Source organism: Lepus europaeus, chromosome 1 (genome assembly GCF_033115175.1).
Source record: "Lepus europaeus isolate LE1 chromosome 1, mLepTim1.pri, whole genome shotgun sequence".
Lineage (NCBI taxonomy): Eukaryota > Metazoa > Chordata > Mammalia > Lagomorpha > Leporidae > Lepus > Lepus europaeus.
The window spans coordinates 121,334,960-121,353,693 of NC_084827.1; the positions used below are offsets into that span (position 1 = coordinate 121,334,960).

General features: G+C 42.0%; 1 protein-coding gene across 6 annotated transcripts in view; it reads left to right on the forward strand.

The window, feature by feature from the left end:
- Positions 1 to 18,734, forward strand: part of OSBPL6 (oxysterol binding protein like 6) — a 233,121-nt gene that overhangs the window by 198,553 nt on the left and 15,834 nt on the right. For 5 of the 6 annotated variants that reach the window (XM_062188473.1, XM_062188455.1, XM_062188439.1 and 2 more), the window contains 6 exons: positions 8,678 to 8,785; positions 10,516 to 10,653; positions 14,834 to 14,921; positions 15,451 to 15,704; positions 16,474 to 16,611; positions 17,537 to 17,600. In XM_062188473.1, coding sequence (XP_062044457.1) covers positions 8,678 to 8,785; positions 10,516 to 10,653; positions 14,834 to 14,921; positions 15,451 to 15,704; positions 16,474 to 16,611; positions 17,537 to 17,600 — 790 coding nt within the window. The remainder of the gene's footprint in view (positions 1 to 8,677; positions 8,786 to 10,515; positions 10,654 to 14,833; positions 14,922 to 15,450; positions 15,705 to 16,473; positions 16,612 to 17,536; positions 17,601 to 18,734) is intronic. The other variant, XM_062188464.1, reaches the window with a different exon arrangement.

Sequence of the window (18,734 nt, forward strand, 5' to 3'; positions counted from 1 at the left end):
CACGTATCTGTTGAACACCCAGTTGATGCGATTAGTCTTCCAAATTATTATTCTGAAAGAAAGTAGCATAAATCAGAAAGATCCAAATAATGGTCAAGTAATCATGCAGATGTCAGCTCACAGACACATAAAATACATTCTTTTTTTTTTTTTTTTTTTAATTTTTGACAGGCAGAGTGGACAGTGAGAGAGAGAGAGAGACAGAGAGAAAGGTCTTCCTTTGCCGTTGGTTCACCCTCTAATGGCCGCCGCAGTAGCGCGCTGCGGCCGGCGCACCGCGCTGTTCCGATGGCAGGAGCCAGGCGCTTATCCTGGTCTCCCATGGGGTGCAGAGCCCAAACACTTGGGCCATCCTCCACTGCACTCCCTGGCCACAGCAGAGAGCTGGCCTGGAAGAGGGGCAACCGGGACAGGATCGGTGCCCCGACCGGGACTAGAACCCGGTGTGCCGGCGCCGCAAGGGGGAGGATTAGCCTGTTGAGCCACGGTGCCGGCCATAAAATACATTCTTGTTCCCCAGATGTTGCAGTGTTTCCCTTAGGTGTTCCAACATTGGAGGCCTTGTGAGATAAGTCAAGCTTGGGCCGAGACAAATAAGAAAATGTGTTGCCTGCTTGCTTGCTTGCTTCTATTTGCTTGTTGGTAAAATAGAGAAAGGTAACTGAAGATCTATGTTTGAACCTCAGGTGAGATTTGAGATGATCATGAAGAGAAATCGTGAAGCAGTCGTTCACTTGCTGATTCATTCATTCATTCAGCTAACTGTATGCCACATGTTGTGCTGGGTGTGGAACACCACCATCAGTGTCAGCCTGGCCACATGCCCCGGAAGCTCATGATCTAATAAAGATGAGCAGTAGTACCCAGGGCCAGGGAAGCGCACCACGGTGTAGGCCGTCTGTGTCACGTGACGGTGCAGACTTCCAGGGCTACCCCTGAGCTGAGACCAGAGCCGTAGGACAGGCTCCCTGAGTAGACAGCAGCCAATCCGACAAAGGGCCAGGCGCTTACATGATGAAAGGAAAAGAAAAAAAATATGTCAACTGTGCAGTCTTTGGCTTAAAGTATCTCTGTCTTATGTGAAAACACACTTATTTGTCTCTAAAGCTTGAGCCTCAGTACATTTTTATCAAGTTACTTGTTTTTTCTTGGTTATATTTCATGGGTTTAAAAGAAAAAAACTGACCTTAAAAAGATGTGAAAAAGTCTGGGGTCCATGAAGATTGTTGCACAGATACATTGGAGAATGCAGTGCTTGTCATCACGCACTGCCACGGCGTTTTGCCTGTGTTCACATCCTTGTGTCCATCTGTCCCTTCCCACCACGCCAGATGGAGCTTCTTTGCCGTCTAGTCCCACCACCCCTGAGGATGCAATCTCTTTTGGAAATCACCACAGCCTATGTTTAGGCAGTTAAGTTTCCTGACAGTTTCTCTCTCTCTGTCTCTGTCTCTGTCTCTTTGAAGATTTACTCATTTATTTGAAAGGCAGAGTGACACAGTGAGGGAGAGCGTGATATCCCATCTGCCAGTTTTCTCCTAAAATGGCCACAACAGCCAGGGCTAGTCCAGACTAAAGCCAGGAGAGCCTGGAACTCCATCCAGATCTCCCACATGGGCATCAGCGGCCCAGGCACGTGGGCCGGCCTCCAGTCCCTTCCCGGGGCATTACCAGGGTGCTGAATCAGAAGCAGAGCAGCCAGGACTGGAGCTGGTGCTCCAGTGTGGGATGCTGGCATTGCAAGTGGTGGCTTACCCAGCTACAGCACAATGCCAGCCCCCAGTTTACTCCTTTCTAATAGATTATTATCCATGGTTAGGTCACCAAAGATGTTTCTGGAGAATGGCAGATAGTTGATAATGGCTGAAGAATGGGGTGAACAAGGAAGAATTCAGTAGGTGGGAACCAGCTCATCAGGGACAGAGTTTAGATTCATCCCACTATTCCAGAACTAAGGACCCAGCATTGGCAGGAGGACCTAGATTTTAAAGACTGAGCAAGGAGAGTTAGCATGACTTGGAGATGAGTTGAACATTAGAGAGAGACAAGATGACAATCAAGTCCATGTTTATTATCCAGACAAGTTAGTATATACCAGTTCTTTAGAAACTGTTTTGTCGGTATGTGATGAGCAGTGCTCTTGGAGATGGAGGTGTCTGTCTGTGGGATATCCAGCAGGCAATTAGATTTGCAGATCCAGAGCCCAGGAGACCCTTGTGGGCTAGCAGGAAGGATGAGGGCACTCCAGGATGTGAGTGGAGGTGTAGCTGCTGAGGAATTCTGTGTTTTCCCCAAGAATAGAAGTTGGTCAGTGTCATCAGTGCTGCCATGAAGAACACTAAAAGGGTAAGCTAGGATCCCTGGGGAAGCAACCAAAGAATTGGGGAGCCCTATTTGGTACATATCTAGAGATTAACATACTGATTTTCAGTGAGGCTTTTAAATATGTATATCAACTCAGCCAACTCCGTCATCCTGTTTAGAAGGCACATGACATATGAAATAAGTGTTTTTCACTACATGCTCAGCATAAATTGTTTCCTGCCTTGAACAAGTAACAATTTGCAAGTCTGCATGGTCAAATGAATTCCATTTCCTTTTTTATAAGATTTTATTCATTCATTTATTTATTTATTTGAAAGACAGGGTGACAGAGAGGAAGAGCTCCATTAGTTTATTCAGCCATTTGGGCTGCAATTGGCACGGCTTGGTCCAGGCTGAAGCCAGGAGCCAAGACCTCCATCTGGGTCTCCCACAGGGATGACAGGGATCCAGGTAGTTGGGCCATCAGCCACTGCTTTCCCAAGCACGTTCGTGGGAGCTGGATCAGAAGCAGAGCAGCCAGAACTTGAGTCAGTGCTCTAATATGAGATGGCAGAGTTACAAGTGGCCGCTTAATGTACTGCACCACGATGCTAGCCCCCAAAAATTCTGCTTCTGAAGTCATATTACTTATGTGGTCTGTATGCACACAAACACATAATTCTGTGATTTTACCCACATCAAACTTAAATTAACTTTCACATCTAGAGGCAGCATAGATGTTGGACCCAAGCCTGTAAGACAGGACATTTTATGTGGCATCTGTCCTTTATAACTGACCTTTTTTTTTTTATTAAACTTTTATTTAATGAATATAAATTTCCAAAATACAGCTTATGGGTTACAATGGCTTCCCCCTCCCAAAACTTCCCTCCCACCCACAACCCTCCCCTTTCCCGCTCCCTCTCCCCTTCCAATCACATCATGATTCATTTTCAATTCTCTTTATATACAGAAGATCAGTTTAGTATATATTAGGTAACAATTTCAACAGTTTGCCCCCATATAGCAACACAAAGTGAAAAAAAAAATACTGTTGGAGTACTAGTATAACTGACCTTTAAATGACATCATGTATACTTTCATATCCCATTTAATGTAGTAACCTGAATACCAAAATAAAATAGTATACTGAGTGGAAAAAAGAAACATTACTCTCAATTCCACTGACACAGTGCTTCAGGGGAGTGGGAAGGGGACATGTGTCTCTCTGAATCAATGAAATATGCTGTAAATGGGGATATGAGCAAAACATGGGCTTAAGACACATGCTAAGATAATTAAAAACCTAGTCATAGCATCTGTTGCTCTTCCACAACATGTCGCATGCACAAATATATATTCTGTGAGGGGATAGAATTTCCAAGTATATTTATTTGTTCCTGAATTCCACAGGAATGGAGTAAGACTTGACAAAATCTGTTGTGTGCCAAGATTTTCTTCTTCATGTCTCCTTTATGTCTTTTTTTAAACTACCCAGCAAAGTTAAATTGCCATTTTGAACATGACATAGCAATATTTACTTATTTTTTAAAATTGTTTATTGAGAGAGACACACACAAAAAGAGAATTCACTCTCCCACTGCCCAGAATAGCTGGAGGTTGGTTGGGCTGAAGCCAGGCTCCAGGAATTCAAGCTAGGAGTCTCATGGGGATGGCAGGGATGACCCAACTACTTGAGTCAACATTGCTGCTTCCCAGGGCCTTCATTGGCAGGAAACTGAAGTTAGGAGTTAGAGCCAGGAATCAAACGCAGGTTCTACCATGTGGGATGCAGGTATCTTAACCACTGGGTGAAACACCCTTGCCCAGAAGTATTTATTAAAAGCCTTAAAAAGTTTTACACTTCGATTGTGTAAGTCCCTAGGTGAAATATCTGTCTAAGAAAATAATGGTGAGTTTAGAAAACTTATGCACATAAGTGTTAATTATAGCATCACTTATACTTGTAAAAGTCAGTAATGGCATAAGTACCTAATAAAGTAAATAATTGCTTATTATGCAACATTAAAATTATATTTATAAAAAAGTTTCAACATTAAAATAGCTGCTTATGTGCAAAGGATAAGAGGCATACATAGGATGTAAGTGTACCCATTAAAGAGTATGAAAACATCATAGGGAAAAAGCTACCAACAGGTGGGTAGTACAGTATGAATGTTTTTTATGTCTAGTTTTTATTTTTTATAATATTTTTATAATATTTTCCCCAAAATATTATAATAGATTTTCTTCATTGAACAAACAAGGTGACCTTTTAAGTGATAACCAGGATTTGCAGACTTATTTTTCCATTCCTTTGGAACCAGTTTTACTTGTAGACAAAGGGTGTAATTTCACGATGGCTCCATCTTGCCATGTGGATCATATTATTCCCCAGCCATCAGGCGTCCGTGTCTCCTTCCAGGAGTCCATGATTCCATTTAGTAAGATGTTTATGCCAGAGTCTCACTCCATCTAAGGTGAATTCTCAGCCATTGTCTTTCATTGTCAGTGAGTGATAGTTGATGGCTGAGAGGTGAGGACTCTGAGACTGATTCTGACCTTCTAGATGGTAACTTTTTTTGTAGATTGGGGAGGGACTCAGCACCTGCAGGAATGAGCATGCATTGTGGAGAGGTGCCGGTGCAGTGCAGGCTCACCCAGGGAGCCTACAGACGGTGCCTGGCTTCATGGGACTTCCTCCCAGGAGGCCTTTGGGCCTCCGCGCCTCTGAAAGAGTGATGCTGTTACTGACAAGTTCTGGTAGCGTCTCTTGCTCATTGGCTGGCACAGTTGACTGGTAATCTGCCTCCTTTTCCCTTGCTTCGCCACTGTTACTGCCCATGGCTACGTACCCAGTGTCCTTAGTCACTGGCTTCTGGGCCCTTTCGTGTTAGCACTCATAGCCTCCTTTCCCTGACAACACCTGGGTTTCTCAGTGTTCCCAAGGAAAGGACAGCACTAAGTGTTGTCCTAAGCACTACTGGGAGTGCTGCCCCCACAAAGCTCCTGGCACTTGGCTGAGGCTCACTTCACAAAGCAGTCCATGCGATCAAGGCAAAAGGAGGAGCCGGCCTAGATAGACCATGCCGAATGGGGCTGCTGCATGCTCTGGGCTGCTTATACCTTCTACCGCCACAGTTGCCAGGACTGGGGAACAGTATTGGTTTCCATGCCTTTTGTGGTGTGTAGCGACACCTTTTTCTGCCACTGCATATATATTACTAATAGAATGACTTTTAGAACTTAGCTTTGACTTCAACCTCTGGTTGAAATGACTGCAGCAGAGTTGAGTGTTCTGCTTTTGCTTCAGTTCTGATTGCCATATACTTCAGATAGAACCAGGCTCAGTTTTCTCTCTGGCACAATGTAAATATTTTGACAGTAAAGTGTAATGCTTTACCAGTAGTGGAATACTAGAACAGACTCTTGGTTTTAAGTGTTAGCAGTAATTTCCAAAAAATGTACTTTTGAATCTTGAAAAAAATGGAAAAATTACTGCTATTTTTCTATATCTCACTAAGAGATAATCAAAACATCTCACTTTTAGTCTCTATTTGTTTTTAAGATTTATTTATTTATTTGAAAAGCAGAGTTAACAGAGAGAGGGAAACAGAGAGAGGTCTTCTACATGCTGGTTCATTGCCTAAATGTACACAATGGCCAGACTGGGCCAATCTGAAGCCAGAGGCTAGGGCTTCTTCCAGATCTCCCACATGGGTGCAGGGGCCCAAGCACTTGAGCCATCTTCCACTGCTTTCCCAGATGCATTAGATGGATTGGAAGTGGAGCAGTCAGGACTTGAACCTGCACCCTTATGGGATGCCGGCACCACAGGTGGCGGCTTAACCCGCTTTGCCCCAGGACCACCCCACTTTTAGTCTCATGATACTCCTTTGCCTCCCAGATCAGGGTTCCAACACCAAGAGAATTAAGGACACCACAGTGAATGTCAGAGTAGACTTTGTATATGATATAAAAATTCCTTGGTTACATATCCATATTATGGAGCCAGATATTTATAATCAACCCCCTAGGCATACAGAAAACACCCATTAACCATAACATAAAATAAAATTTGTACATTCAATGTTTCAATAAAACTTGCAAAGGATTTCGAAGGTTATCTGTGTAGCCCCTTTTTCACCTAAGAAAACAGAGGCTCAGAGAGCTGGGGTAACTTGGTCAGGAACACTCAGCCTTGAGACCAGGAGAATCTGATTTTCTGACCTACATCAGGATTACTTTATTTTTCACATCACATCCAAGAAAAGGAATGAATTATGTTCAATTTTTTAAATCTTCTAGTCCATTTTCTATTGATATGAATGGCTAGGGGTTATCTTGTGTGCCCTCCACACATACTTTTAGGCAGGATCACATTTGATAAATATTGGATGAGATAACAGGATGAATGAGAATTTAATACATTTAAAAGTGGAGGGCAAAAATGATTCTATAATTTTTTCAATAACTGGCAAAACTGTGTGTGATATTCCCACCCTGAAGCAAACCATTCCTGATCCTTGACCTTGATTTGCCTGGGTGTTTGCTATTAACACTGCTCCAGAAGGCATAGCCACTTTGAAGGAACCATTAGTTGGGTTTCGTATAAAACCCTCAGGTCAAGACTTAAGCTGCAATTAAAACCATTTAACAGCTTCCCATGAGACACCCCACTGACATGGCAACAAAATGTATCTGGTTCCAAATATTTCAATAATGAAGAGAATTTTCTGTATACTTACAGGCAGAGAGAATTTTGAGAGAACAAAGTAAACATATCTGTACTAGTCACAAAGGAAAAGAGGAATGCGGTATTTTTTGTTTCATATTCTAAGTGTTTGAGATGTTGCTTCAAGAAAAATGACCCTGCACACGTTTGCAGGATGAGAAGCTGATAGAATTCTTCCTCTGAGGCACGTGACTCATTTACTGAGCGCACAATCACCTCATTTTCTCAGAGAGCCAACGATCTATTTCCTCCTGTCCCCAAATGCAAAGACTACAGGACCTGTATCCACTGTTAGTCCATCAATACTTGAGGGACCACCAGATCAAGAATGTCATTTGATATATTTTACAAACTGGTTCTGAAGGCTTTAAACAAAAGCCAGATACTGTGACACTTCTCTCCTTAAAAAGCAAGGGAGAAGACAGGGGAGAAGTGGGAACCCGGAATGAGAAAGACAAAGGGCTTCTTGGTGCTCCCTGCTCAATGCTAGTATAGACATTAGCTACTTTGTTGACCCTGGGTGTTTTGATGGGTGCAAAGCCGTAATTGTGATATTTTATTTGGATATGTATTGGCCGTTGCATCCATTGAGAGAAGCAGAATACCTGTGCCCTGGAGGAAGATGCCTCTTTGTAAGCCCTGGCATTTATCTTTTGCTCTGAAACAGCCAGCTCCATCTTGTCACTGTTGATTTTAGTGGGAAAGAAAGGACTTTTCTATTCACGGTGCCTTGTCCTCATGCAGGTCTTTACGTGATATAATCCGAGATAGCCACACCTGGGTGACATGCACATGGCTCAGTGTGATGGGCACTTCCAGGTGATTTACTGTACCTTGGTACACAGAGTCCCTTTAGGGAGCCTGTGCCTGTGTGAAGCTGTTTGTTCTTGTAATAAATGCAGTTGACGCACACACTAACCTGTGTTATAGCATGGAGTGTTTTACTGATGTTAACTGAAGCTATGATGAAAATAATGTGATGCACATAACTTAGAGGTAGTTTACTTTCAATGTTTTATTCTTTATTATGGTGGTCGTTGTCTCTACACTGTTCAGTGAAGCCAGCTTTTGGTCCACATTTGAGTTAGTTGCGTTGCACTGTCATGTATATTATATGCTCCTGGAAAATAAAAGTACAGCTCTTTTCTCTAACCAGGCTAAAATATAACTTTCTCCACTAAAGCCAGCTCTTTGTTGACTCAGTTTCCAAATAGTCTTCAGCTTTGAAATGAATCCCAAATTTTAGAAACCAGAACAAAACAAAAAGAAAAGAAAAGAAAGAATCAATAGCTTTCATCCCAGGCTGCAAAAAGTAATATATATGTGGTGGTAGACCAGGCGTGGATGGAATGGGCCTGACTCTGAGGGACAGAAAATTCTGCAAATATTTTTTATGAAGTCCATTAACTGTTTTAGTTCACTATCCTAATAAGTGGTGATCTTATATTACAAAAAACCAATACCTTTACTCTGAGCCATGTATTTCCTTTTTACCAATAGGATCTGGCTCGTGATGATTCCAATAATTAGAGCCAAGAACGCTAGAGACCTTGTTTTCAAAGTTCTGTCCCTGTACATGTTCTGTTTTATGCTTCCTTATTAATTTAAAATTACATATGCATTTTTTGTTATTTTAAGGCACTCAACCAGAATGCTGAACTAAGGAGTCGCTTGAACAGAATACATTCAGAGTCTATTATTTGTGATCAGGTTGTCAGTGTAAATATTATTCCTAGCCCTGATGAGGTAAGACTCATTTTTAACCGAGGTAGAGTACCTATCTTATAGCATATAAATCTCCTGTATATTTTTATTTATTTTTATATAGTTCTTTTGCCATTAATAAGATTCCCTCCATAAATATTTGTGTGGTTGACAGCCCCCTGTTCTTTGGAGTAAAGGATGTTCATGAGCTTGACAAAATTTATTCTTGGTGATCATTGTCTATATTTATATATCCTTGTGCCCCTGAATATTTAGTTTATATCCCTATTCCAGCTTGCTTATTATCTGGGTCTGTCTCATTCTTCTTTTGAAATGTTCACTATCACCACATGACCAACAAAATGCTGAAAATGACATTGAGAGATGAGAACTTGCTAAATAAAAATGTTCTTAAGGTTTGTATTGAAAGCCCTAGTGAGAGAAGTTGCCTAACCTGCTAAGGTAATGCTAATGTTGCCACAGCTACTGCTGCTGATGATAATTAATACTTAACATGTATCAAGTGAATGTTGACTATGTGCTAGGCATTGTGCTAACCATTCTGCATATGCTATCTTATTTGACATTCTCAACTACCCTCTGAAATAGGTGCTATTATTATTTTTTCAGGTTGAAGAAATGGTGAGAGAATAGGAAGACATTAGTATTAGGGCTAAACTTAAGTGTGTAATTCCATTTATTATGTTTGTAAAATTATTCTTTGATAGCCTAGGACTTTATAGGTAGTGATTCATGAACAAGGTGAGAGTTTTAACTAATTTTAAGATCATACTTGCTTCAAGAATATATATTTTATTAGAAATCTTCAAGTGTAAAGGTTCTACCATCCAGCTGCTTAGAAAATATTACCCTAAGACAGCTTGCCTTAAGCTGCTCACCCTATGGTCCATTCATCGTCATGGGCTCCCTGATCTCTGACAACACTTAAATTCAGCAACTGCCTAGAAATATGGTTTTGAGAAGTACTTCTTTTTTTTAATTTTTTTTAAATTTTTTTGACAGGCAGAGTGGACAGTGAGAGAGAGAGACAGAGAGAAAGGTCTTCCTTTTTGCCGTTGGTTCACCCTCCAATGGCCGCCGCAGCTGGCGCGCTGCGGCCGGCGCACCGCGCTGATCCGAAGGCAGGAGCCAGGTGCTTCTCCTGGTCTCCCATGGGTTGCAGGGCCCAAGCACTTGAGCCATCCTCCACTGCACTCCCTGGCCACAGCAGAGAGTTGAAAGTTATTTAATAATCTTCAACTAGCTTCCTTGAAAACCATATTCATCACTGTGAATAAAAATCAAATTTGAAATAACATTCAGTTCTCTAATCATACGTTTCATTGGCTAAACCCGGTGATATAGTTGAAAATAATGGTTATATATTATCTCAAAAATTAGTCTCATAGTTTATTCTCTAGTAATGTCTACAACTATTTCTGAAGATTTAATATACTGGTTATGATATGACTAGTAATGATAGACCTACAAATAAGAAAATAAACTTGTCTCTAAAATTAACTCAGAGCATTAATAGGAGATTGACCTGTTAAATTCCACTTAGTATCATTTGAATATAGATTTAAATTCAAGTGATGGTACCAGCCATGTCCCTGAGAGGACACTTATACAGTGGTTATTACTGAGTTGCAAAAGAAAACTACTTGTAATCACTACTCTTTTAATAAATGGCATGGATTTCTATAGAAATCTGGTTAATTTGAAGGAATAGCTACTCTAACAACTGTACTGTATGCTTCTGTCTTCTGTAGGGTGGTGAGCAAATCCATGTCAGTCTCCCTCTGTCACAGCAAGTAGCCAATGAGAGCCGCCTCTCCATGTCGGAGTCTGTGTCTGAGTTCTTTGATGCCCAAGAGGTGCTCCTCTCTGCCAGTTCATCAGAGAATGAGGTAAGGCCCCGGAGCCTACCAGCCTCACTGCTTGTGTCAGGGAGTTTCTGTTAAAGAAAGCAACACTGTGAACGTTCTGATGGCTGTTTTTGTTTGTTTGCATCCTAGTAGGATGCTGAAATTGCAGCAGAGACCAAAGCATGCCAGTTATACTGGTTCCCATTTACCGAGTAGTTAACACTGTAGATGGCGACTCTCACTCTGAGAGTTAATAGAGTCAAACATCTATTCTGACTTTCTTCTGCAGTTCACGTTTCAGGGAAACCAAACAGTTGATGACAGAAGAAGTCTCTCTAATAAATGAGGAAAGAAGGAGAGAATTAGAAAATCATTTTACACACACACATACACATATACATCTCATTTTTTCTATATACCTGTATATAGCCAGAGGCAGGAATTGAGCTACTTGTAAAAAAAAAAAAAAAATGAAATAGTTGCTAGATGTTCTTCCCGTATGCATAGAAAATAGATAATAGAAAATAGTTGTCTTGGGATGTTTGGAATAATGAATGATGTTAGAAACAAAAATAATATGGAAAAGAGAAAAATTATAAACACATAATACTTTTATAATGAGGAAAAAGTACTACGAAATTCTTAGAGTAGTACTGAATTTGTCAGCCTACCAAGGGTGTACCTGCCTCTCAGATCCCAAGGCAAGCATTAATAGATTTGTAGAGACTTCCATTCACAAGCCAGAGTGTTAGCTTAATTATTTTAATGGCAATTGATACTATCAGATGGACAGACTGATCAAACTTGCTGGTTCTTGCCTCTTTCCCAGTAAGCAAATCTGCATGACAAGGCTAATTCTAGTCAGGAGGTTGCTTGCTGAGCACGGACTAAGAGCAGGAGTAGTGAATAGCGTGTGCCTAGCAGTTGGAGAGCACAGGTATTATAGCTCCACACTCTCTCTCTCATGATGATGGCATTCTGCCACATGTGCTTGTGGTCGCACCCCCAGAGACTGCTATGCTAGAGACGTGCTACCAAGAATTTCCTTCACCCTCCTTCAGTCAGACTTGACTGCACATTATCTGACTTACCATCTGATTACTTTTTAACTTATCTCTCCAAGAGCAATCTTATTTCCTTATTTCCAAGTTCTTGAACCCTAACTGGGTGCACAGGTACCATTTGCCTTTGACACTGGGGCTACAGAAATGAGGGGGATGGGAGGTGAGTTATTACATAAGTCCAAGCCAGATGATGGTGCTACATCCTGGAGGAGGAATGAGTTTAATGGCAGACAGAGGAGTGAGGATGATGAAGGTAGCATGGAGATGAAATGTTCACTTTGAGCAGCATGAGTTTGTCAGACCTGTCAGTAGAGTTGTCTGTTGGACAATAGGATGCTCGAGTCCAAAGCTCAAGGACAGAACAGGTCTGGGAGAGAGTCAGCACATGATGCATGTAAGAAGCCTTTTCTTAAACATTGCCACCTAAGTGCTCATAGAATCCCTGGTTCAGCACGTCCAAAAAGGAAGTTATTGGGAGCAGGCATTCAGCCTAGCGGTTCAGATGTCCACGTCCCACATCAGAGTGCCTGGGACCATTTCCAAGCTCTGGTCCCTAACTCAGATTCCCTGCTAATGCAGACCCCGGGAGGCAGCAGTGATGGCTCAAGTAATTGGGTTCCTGCCACCTGCACAGGAGACCTGAATGTGTTCTCAGCTCCCAACCACTGCATGCATTTGGGGAGTGAAACAATAGATCAATCTCTCTCTCTCTCTCTCTCTCTCTGTGTGTGTGTGTGTCTCTGTGTCTCAAATAAATAAATAAAAATTTTTGAAAAAAGAATTAACACACTCTTGCCACATACCACCAGCACCGCCTTACCTTAGGGGTACAAACAACCCCACACAGCAGCCTCCCCATACCTGTCATATTGCCTATGAGCCTTCCCGCCCAAGCATTCACATCCAATACCTGGAGAGAATGGGCTCATCAGGTTCTGGAGCATCTATGACCTGCCTATGCTCATATCCATATTTTCCCACAGTTTCCCTGCCACTGCTTCATTCTCATCTAACATTTTCTCCGCACTTAATTACCACAGCAGTCCCATAATTGGTACCCCTGCCTCCCTTCCTGCCCCTTCTGCTCCATTTCCTACTGGGAAACCTGATTAATCATTCTGAAAGGCAAATCTAGTCATGTCCCTATTCCCCAGGGTCCTTAGGATAGCAATCTAAACTCCTTAGCTATTACACAGGCCCTTAGAATCTGATCCCTACTCTCAGCAGCTGCAGGTCACCTCTCTTCCTGGAACCTGCCAACAGCTGAAGGAAGGATTCCTGAAAGTGTCAGTTTGCTAAAGATACCTTGTGTCCCTTGCTGTAGCAAGGACCATGTCTCCTTCCTGCAACTCACATTAGAAATAACTCCACACCTAGTCCTTGTGCTCTGTATCTTACAGGTTGTTATAAAATCAGTGTTTATTGACAACTTTGCATTCACTCAACACTAAGTCTTAGGTATTTGCAGGGACTAGACCAGGAGATAAACTCCAGTGATGGGCACCATGAGCTCTCACAGTTACTCTACCTCTTCAGCTATGGCCGGATGACTGGAGCAAGCTCATCTTCCCTAGTGTCTAGGCTCCCATGTGATGAGGTTCCCGCCAGGAGGCCCCCCGAGTCTTCACACTAACACACTTGCCAGGCCCAGCTGGTGAGCTTGCCCTATGTGTGTGAATCCTACCAGCAGCTCCAGGAGAGGCTCGGGCTGCATGTTCTACACTGCAGATGCCCCAGGAGATTGGTCCGTGCACTTGCCTGGCTGGAGCTGTCACTCACATCAGTCCCTTGCTCAGAAGTCACCTGTAGGAAAGCCTGTGCTGGCTGCCCTCTCTCCTCTGTCCTGTTATCTCCTTCTTCCCTCATGATTTTTTTTCCATCCACATTTATCACTATCTAACAAAATACATATCCCATCTACTTCCCATGTTTGTTGTATGTCTCCCACAGCAGAATGTAGGTTCCACAAAGGCTGAGATTTTGCCACTGTCATATAAGCCCCTTGAGTGTTTGTTGTACTTGTGCTAAGTGTGTTTCCCATTATGACCTCTGCTTGAATTTATTTGTGTTTTCAATTTGTTTGAGAGATGCTGAGAAAGAAAGATATTGATTGATTGATTCCATTCACTGGTTCACTCCCCAAATGCCTACAAGAGCTAGGGGACCAAAGCCAGAAGGCTGAAAACCAGGAACTAGGAATTCACTCTGTGTATCCCTCGGTTATTTGAGCCATTACTGCTGCCTCACAGAACAGTATGGAAGTTCCTCAAACAACTAAAAATAGAGCTGCCCTATGATCCAGCAATCCCACTTCTGGGCATATGTCGAAAGGAAATGAAATCTCTCTGTTGAAAAGACATCTGTACTCCCCTGTTTATTGCAGCACAATTCATAATAGCCAGGAAATGGAAACAACCTAAGTGTCCATCAACTGATGAATGGATAAAGAAAATTAGTACGTATACATGATGAAAATTACTCAGCCATAAAAAAGGATGGATTTGCAACATGGATGGAACTGGAGATCATTATGTTAAGTGAAATAAGACAAGCACAGAAAGACATGTAACACGTGAACTCACTCACATGTGGAGTCTAAAAAAAAATAGGTGATCTAATAGAAGTTAAAAATGTAATTGTGGTTACCAGAGGCTGGGGAGGGAAGTGGAAAGGGAGAGACTGGGGAAGATTGATTGATGACTACTAGTTAAAACCAGATATGAATAAGAAGTACTGAGATTCTATTTGAGCAGTAAGGTAAAGATGGATAATGCTAGTTTACTACATACTTCTTTATTTTAATAAAAATAGGAAATAGATTTTTAGATGTTTTTACTATTAAGAAATGTTAAATACTTGAAGGTATACATTTATTTACCTGACTGGACAGTACATGGTACAAACATGTAATGGAACATCCCATGGTATCCCATGAATATGTACAGTTTCGTATGTCTAATTCTTTTAATAAAAAACTTTTCAGAAAAGGAAGCTAGAATTTTGTGTGGAACCAGGACTTCAAGCCATATGGGATGCAAGCATCTTAACTACTGTCCCAAATGCTGGCCCATAGTTTTGTTATTCTCCGTAACTTCATTATGTGAGCTTTCAGGATTGAACAGGAATTCTGATCCTTCCTGTGTCCTTCCCTTCCTCAGGCTTCCGATGATGAGTCTTACATCAGTGATGTGAGTGATAACATCTCTGAAGACAACACCAGTGTCGCGGACAATATTTCTCGGCAAAGTATGCATCATTTGAGCTTCCAGGTTGTCCTATCTCAATGCCAAATTACAACACTGGTGATGTTATGAGCAGTCATTCCCCTGCCCCTTACTAATTGTTCTTTTTTGCAACTGATGATTCAATGAATTTTGTTTTGCCTTCTCTGTTGAGATAAATTGTTGCAGAAATTTATTTGGGATATTTTTCAATGAAAAAGTGTTACCTCCTCCTCAAACCAAAAGTTTGCTTCCTTCTTACTAAATACATATATATATTTATATATATATATATATACTTTTAAAAAAAATTATCTTATATTTTCTTAAATAATATTTGAATGTATTTAATACCTTGTTCAAAAACCTAGATGGTGATGTTTTGTGCATTTGTTAGAAAACAGCCTTGTATTGAAGTTAGTCCATTAGGGAGACTAGAGCGAAGGCTCTAGAAATGTATTGCAGTGAGAATTATTTGCAGGAGTTATTTCTCTCCCTGATTTTGTGAAATCAGAATAACCAAATCGCTGTCTTTGTGGTTCTCCCTCCTCCAGTCCTGAATGGCGAGCTGACAGGGGGGGCTTTCCGAAACGGACGTCGCACGTGCCTGCCAGCTCCGTGTCCTGACACCAGTAACATTAACCTGTGGAATATCTTGAGGAACAACATTGGGAAAGACCTGTCTAAAGTGTCTATGCCTGTGGAGCTCAACGAGCCGCTCAACACCCTGCAGCATCTGTGTGAGGAGATTGAGTACAGCGAGCTTCTGGACAAGGCGTCGGAAACGGATGACCCGTATGAGCGCATGGTAACACATACCAGAGCTGTGCCTCTGGGGTTGTCTGGCCCGAGAGTGGGCTGAGCCAGATCCGTTACGATGATACATTTGGGTTTTGCATTGCATTCTTCCTGCATAGGTAAGAGAGGAACTGGTCTGTTGGCATAAATCAACAGCACCAGAAAGTCCCAGACATCTTTACTGGAAGATACCCATTTTGTGATTTGTGCAGAGAGTCTCTATAGTTAGGATAGAAAGGTATTGTGCTCCTTAGCAGTTCAGAGCATGCCTCGCCTCACTTTATCAGCTTTTCCTGAACGTCAGGATAGCCCATCTGTTCAGGGATACAGTCTGAGTGAATAACTACCTGTCACTCTTTGCCCTTTACTCCCTGTGACTGGAAAACATGCCCCTCCCTCTGAAAAGCATTGGCAGCCTGTGTCCTCGCCCCATGGCGCCAAGATGGTGCACATGACACAGCTTATAAACTGGGTCTCAGAACCTTTGGACTCTGAACTCAGAACCTTTGATGCTCATGAAATTGCGTGCACTTACAGGTGAAGAACACTTGACCTCAGTGACCTGCTGCTCCCCTTGCAAATAGTTGAGCCTCATTTTGACTTGTTTTTTTTTTTTTTTTTCCCCCATTTGTTGATGACGATTCTGTGCAAATAAGTTAATGCGGTTGCCAGCAAATACCTACCACCACCACCGGGTGTGTAAAATCCAGAGGAATAGGGACAAACAGCCTGGCAGAAGACTTTCCTATATTTCTCTCCTTTCTTCAATGTTTTAACAGGTTCTCGTTGCTGCATTTGCAGTTTCAGGATACTGCTCCACCTATTTCAGAGCAGGAAGTAAGCCATTCAACCCAGTCCTCGGGGAGACTTATGAGTGCATTAGGGAAGACAAGGGATTCCGATTTTTCTCAGAACAGGCAAGTGCTGCGGGACTCAGGGCAGTTTGATGCTGAAAACAGCCTTTTGGTGTCTATTTGGGGAGAGTTATGAGGGCAGTTAAGAGAAAACTCACTGAACTTATCAGCTTCAATCCCCCCCACCAAATGTGTATAGATTCTCTGTGCTCAAGCATGAAATCCTTAAGTTTACTAGAGTAGGCATTTACCCTAGCAGTTAAGATGCCAACGTTCTACCTCAGGGGACTGGGATGTCACCCCAGCTCTGGCTCCCAACTCCAGCTTCCGCCAATGCAGACCCTAGGAGGCAGCATGGCCCAAGGAACTGCGTTCCTGCCACCCATATGGGAGACCTGGCTGTCGCCCCAACCCATCCCCAATCATTGCAGGCATCTGGGGGGCAAAGCAGCAGATGGGAGCTCTCTGTATATCTCTTGTCTCTATACCTCTCTTTCTGTGTCTCCCCAAGTGTGTGTGTGTGTGTGTTTCTCAGCATCTCAAATATATAAATGATTCTTAAAATGTATTTGAAAAGTAGAGAGAAAGAGACTGAGAACACGGATCTCTCTTTTACTGCTTTGCTCCCCAAATGCTGCAACAGCCAGGGCTGGGCCGAGCCAAAGGCAGGAGCCAGGAACTCAGCGCAGGCAGAATCCCAACCACTTGATCCACCCACTGAAGCTTCTCAGGGTGTGCACTAGCAGGTATCGGAGCCAGAACTGAAACCCAGGCACCCCTACATGGGATTTGGGCATCCCAATTTGTGTCCCAACTGCTGTGCCAAATACGCACCCCTAAAAGATCATTTGAAGTTAAAATATTTACTTATACATTAGAGTTAGTCATTAGTAGAAATTAATGAATTATAGTTTGTATGCATTGTAAAAAATGGTTGTCTCTAGAAGTTTTAACAGATATTGCCTTCTTTCTGGTTTTTAATCACCAGGTTAGCCATCATCCACCCATTTCTGCCTGTCACTGTGAATCAAAGAATTTTGTGTTTTGGCAAGGTTTGTATTTTCACTTATAATCTAAAATCAAATGTATGAGCCTGTGGAAAACATTACTGCTTCCATAGAAGGTGCATCACACTTGGTTTCAGTTTCCACTTTTGGAACTTAGAGAATGTTGCTAATTCATGTAGAGCTCAGATTGAGAAATTAAATTTCTTTTTTTTTAAGATTTTATTTATTTGAGAGGCAGAGTTACAGAGAGACAGAGACAGAGCGAAAGGTTTTCTTTTCTTTTTTTTTTTTGTTTTGTTTTTAAACTTTTATTTAGTAAATATAATTTTCCGAAGTACAGTTCATGGATTACAATGGCTTTTTCTTCCCCATAACTTCCCTCCCACCCACACCCCTCCCATCTCCTGTTCCCTCTCCCATTCCATTCACATCAAGATTCATTTTCAATTATCTTTAAATACAGAAGATCGATTTAGTATATATTAAGTAAAGATTTCATCAGTTTACACCCATACAGAACATAAAGTGTAAAGTACTGTTTTAGTACTAGTTATAGCATTACTTCACATTGGACAACACATTAAGGACAGAGATCCCACATAAGGAGTAAGTACACAGTGACGCCTGTTGTTGACTTAACAATTTGACACTCTTGTTTATGGCATCAGAAATCTCCCTAGGCTCTAGTCATGAGTTTCCAAGGCTATGGAAGCCTCTTGAGTTTGCTGACTTCGATCTTCTTTAGACAAGGTCATAGTCAAAGTGGAAGTTCTCTCCTCCCTTCAGAGAAAGGTACCTCCTTCTTTGACGGCCCATCGCAGAGTCCTTTCATTTAAGTTCTCTCTCTCTCTCTCTTTTTTTGGCCAGAGTGTCTTGGCTTTCCATGCCTAAAATACTCTCATGGGCTCTTCAGCCAGATCCGAATGCCTTAAGGGCTGATTCTGAGGCCAGAGTGCTGTTTAGGACATCTGCCAGTCTGCTGTGTATCCCACTTCCCATGTTGGATCATTCTCTCCCTTTTTTATTCTATCAGTTAGTATTCGCAGACACTAGTCTTGTTTGTGTGATCCCTTTGACTCTTAGACCTATCAGTGTGATCAATTGTGAATTGAAATTGATCACTTGGACTAGTGAGATGGCATTGGTACATGCAACTTTGATGGAATTGTGTTGGAATCC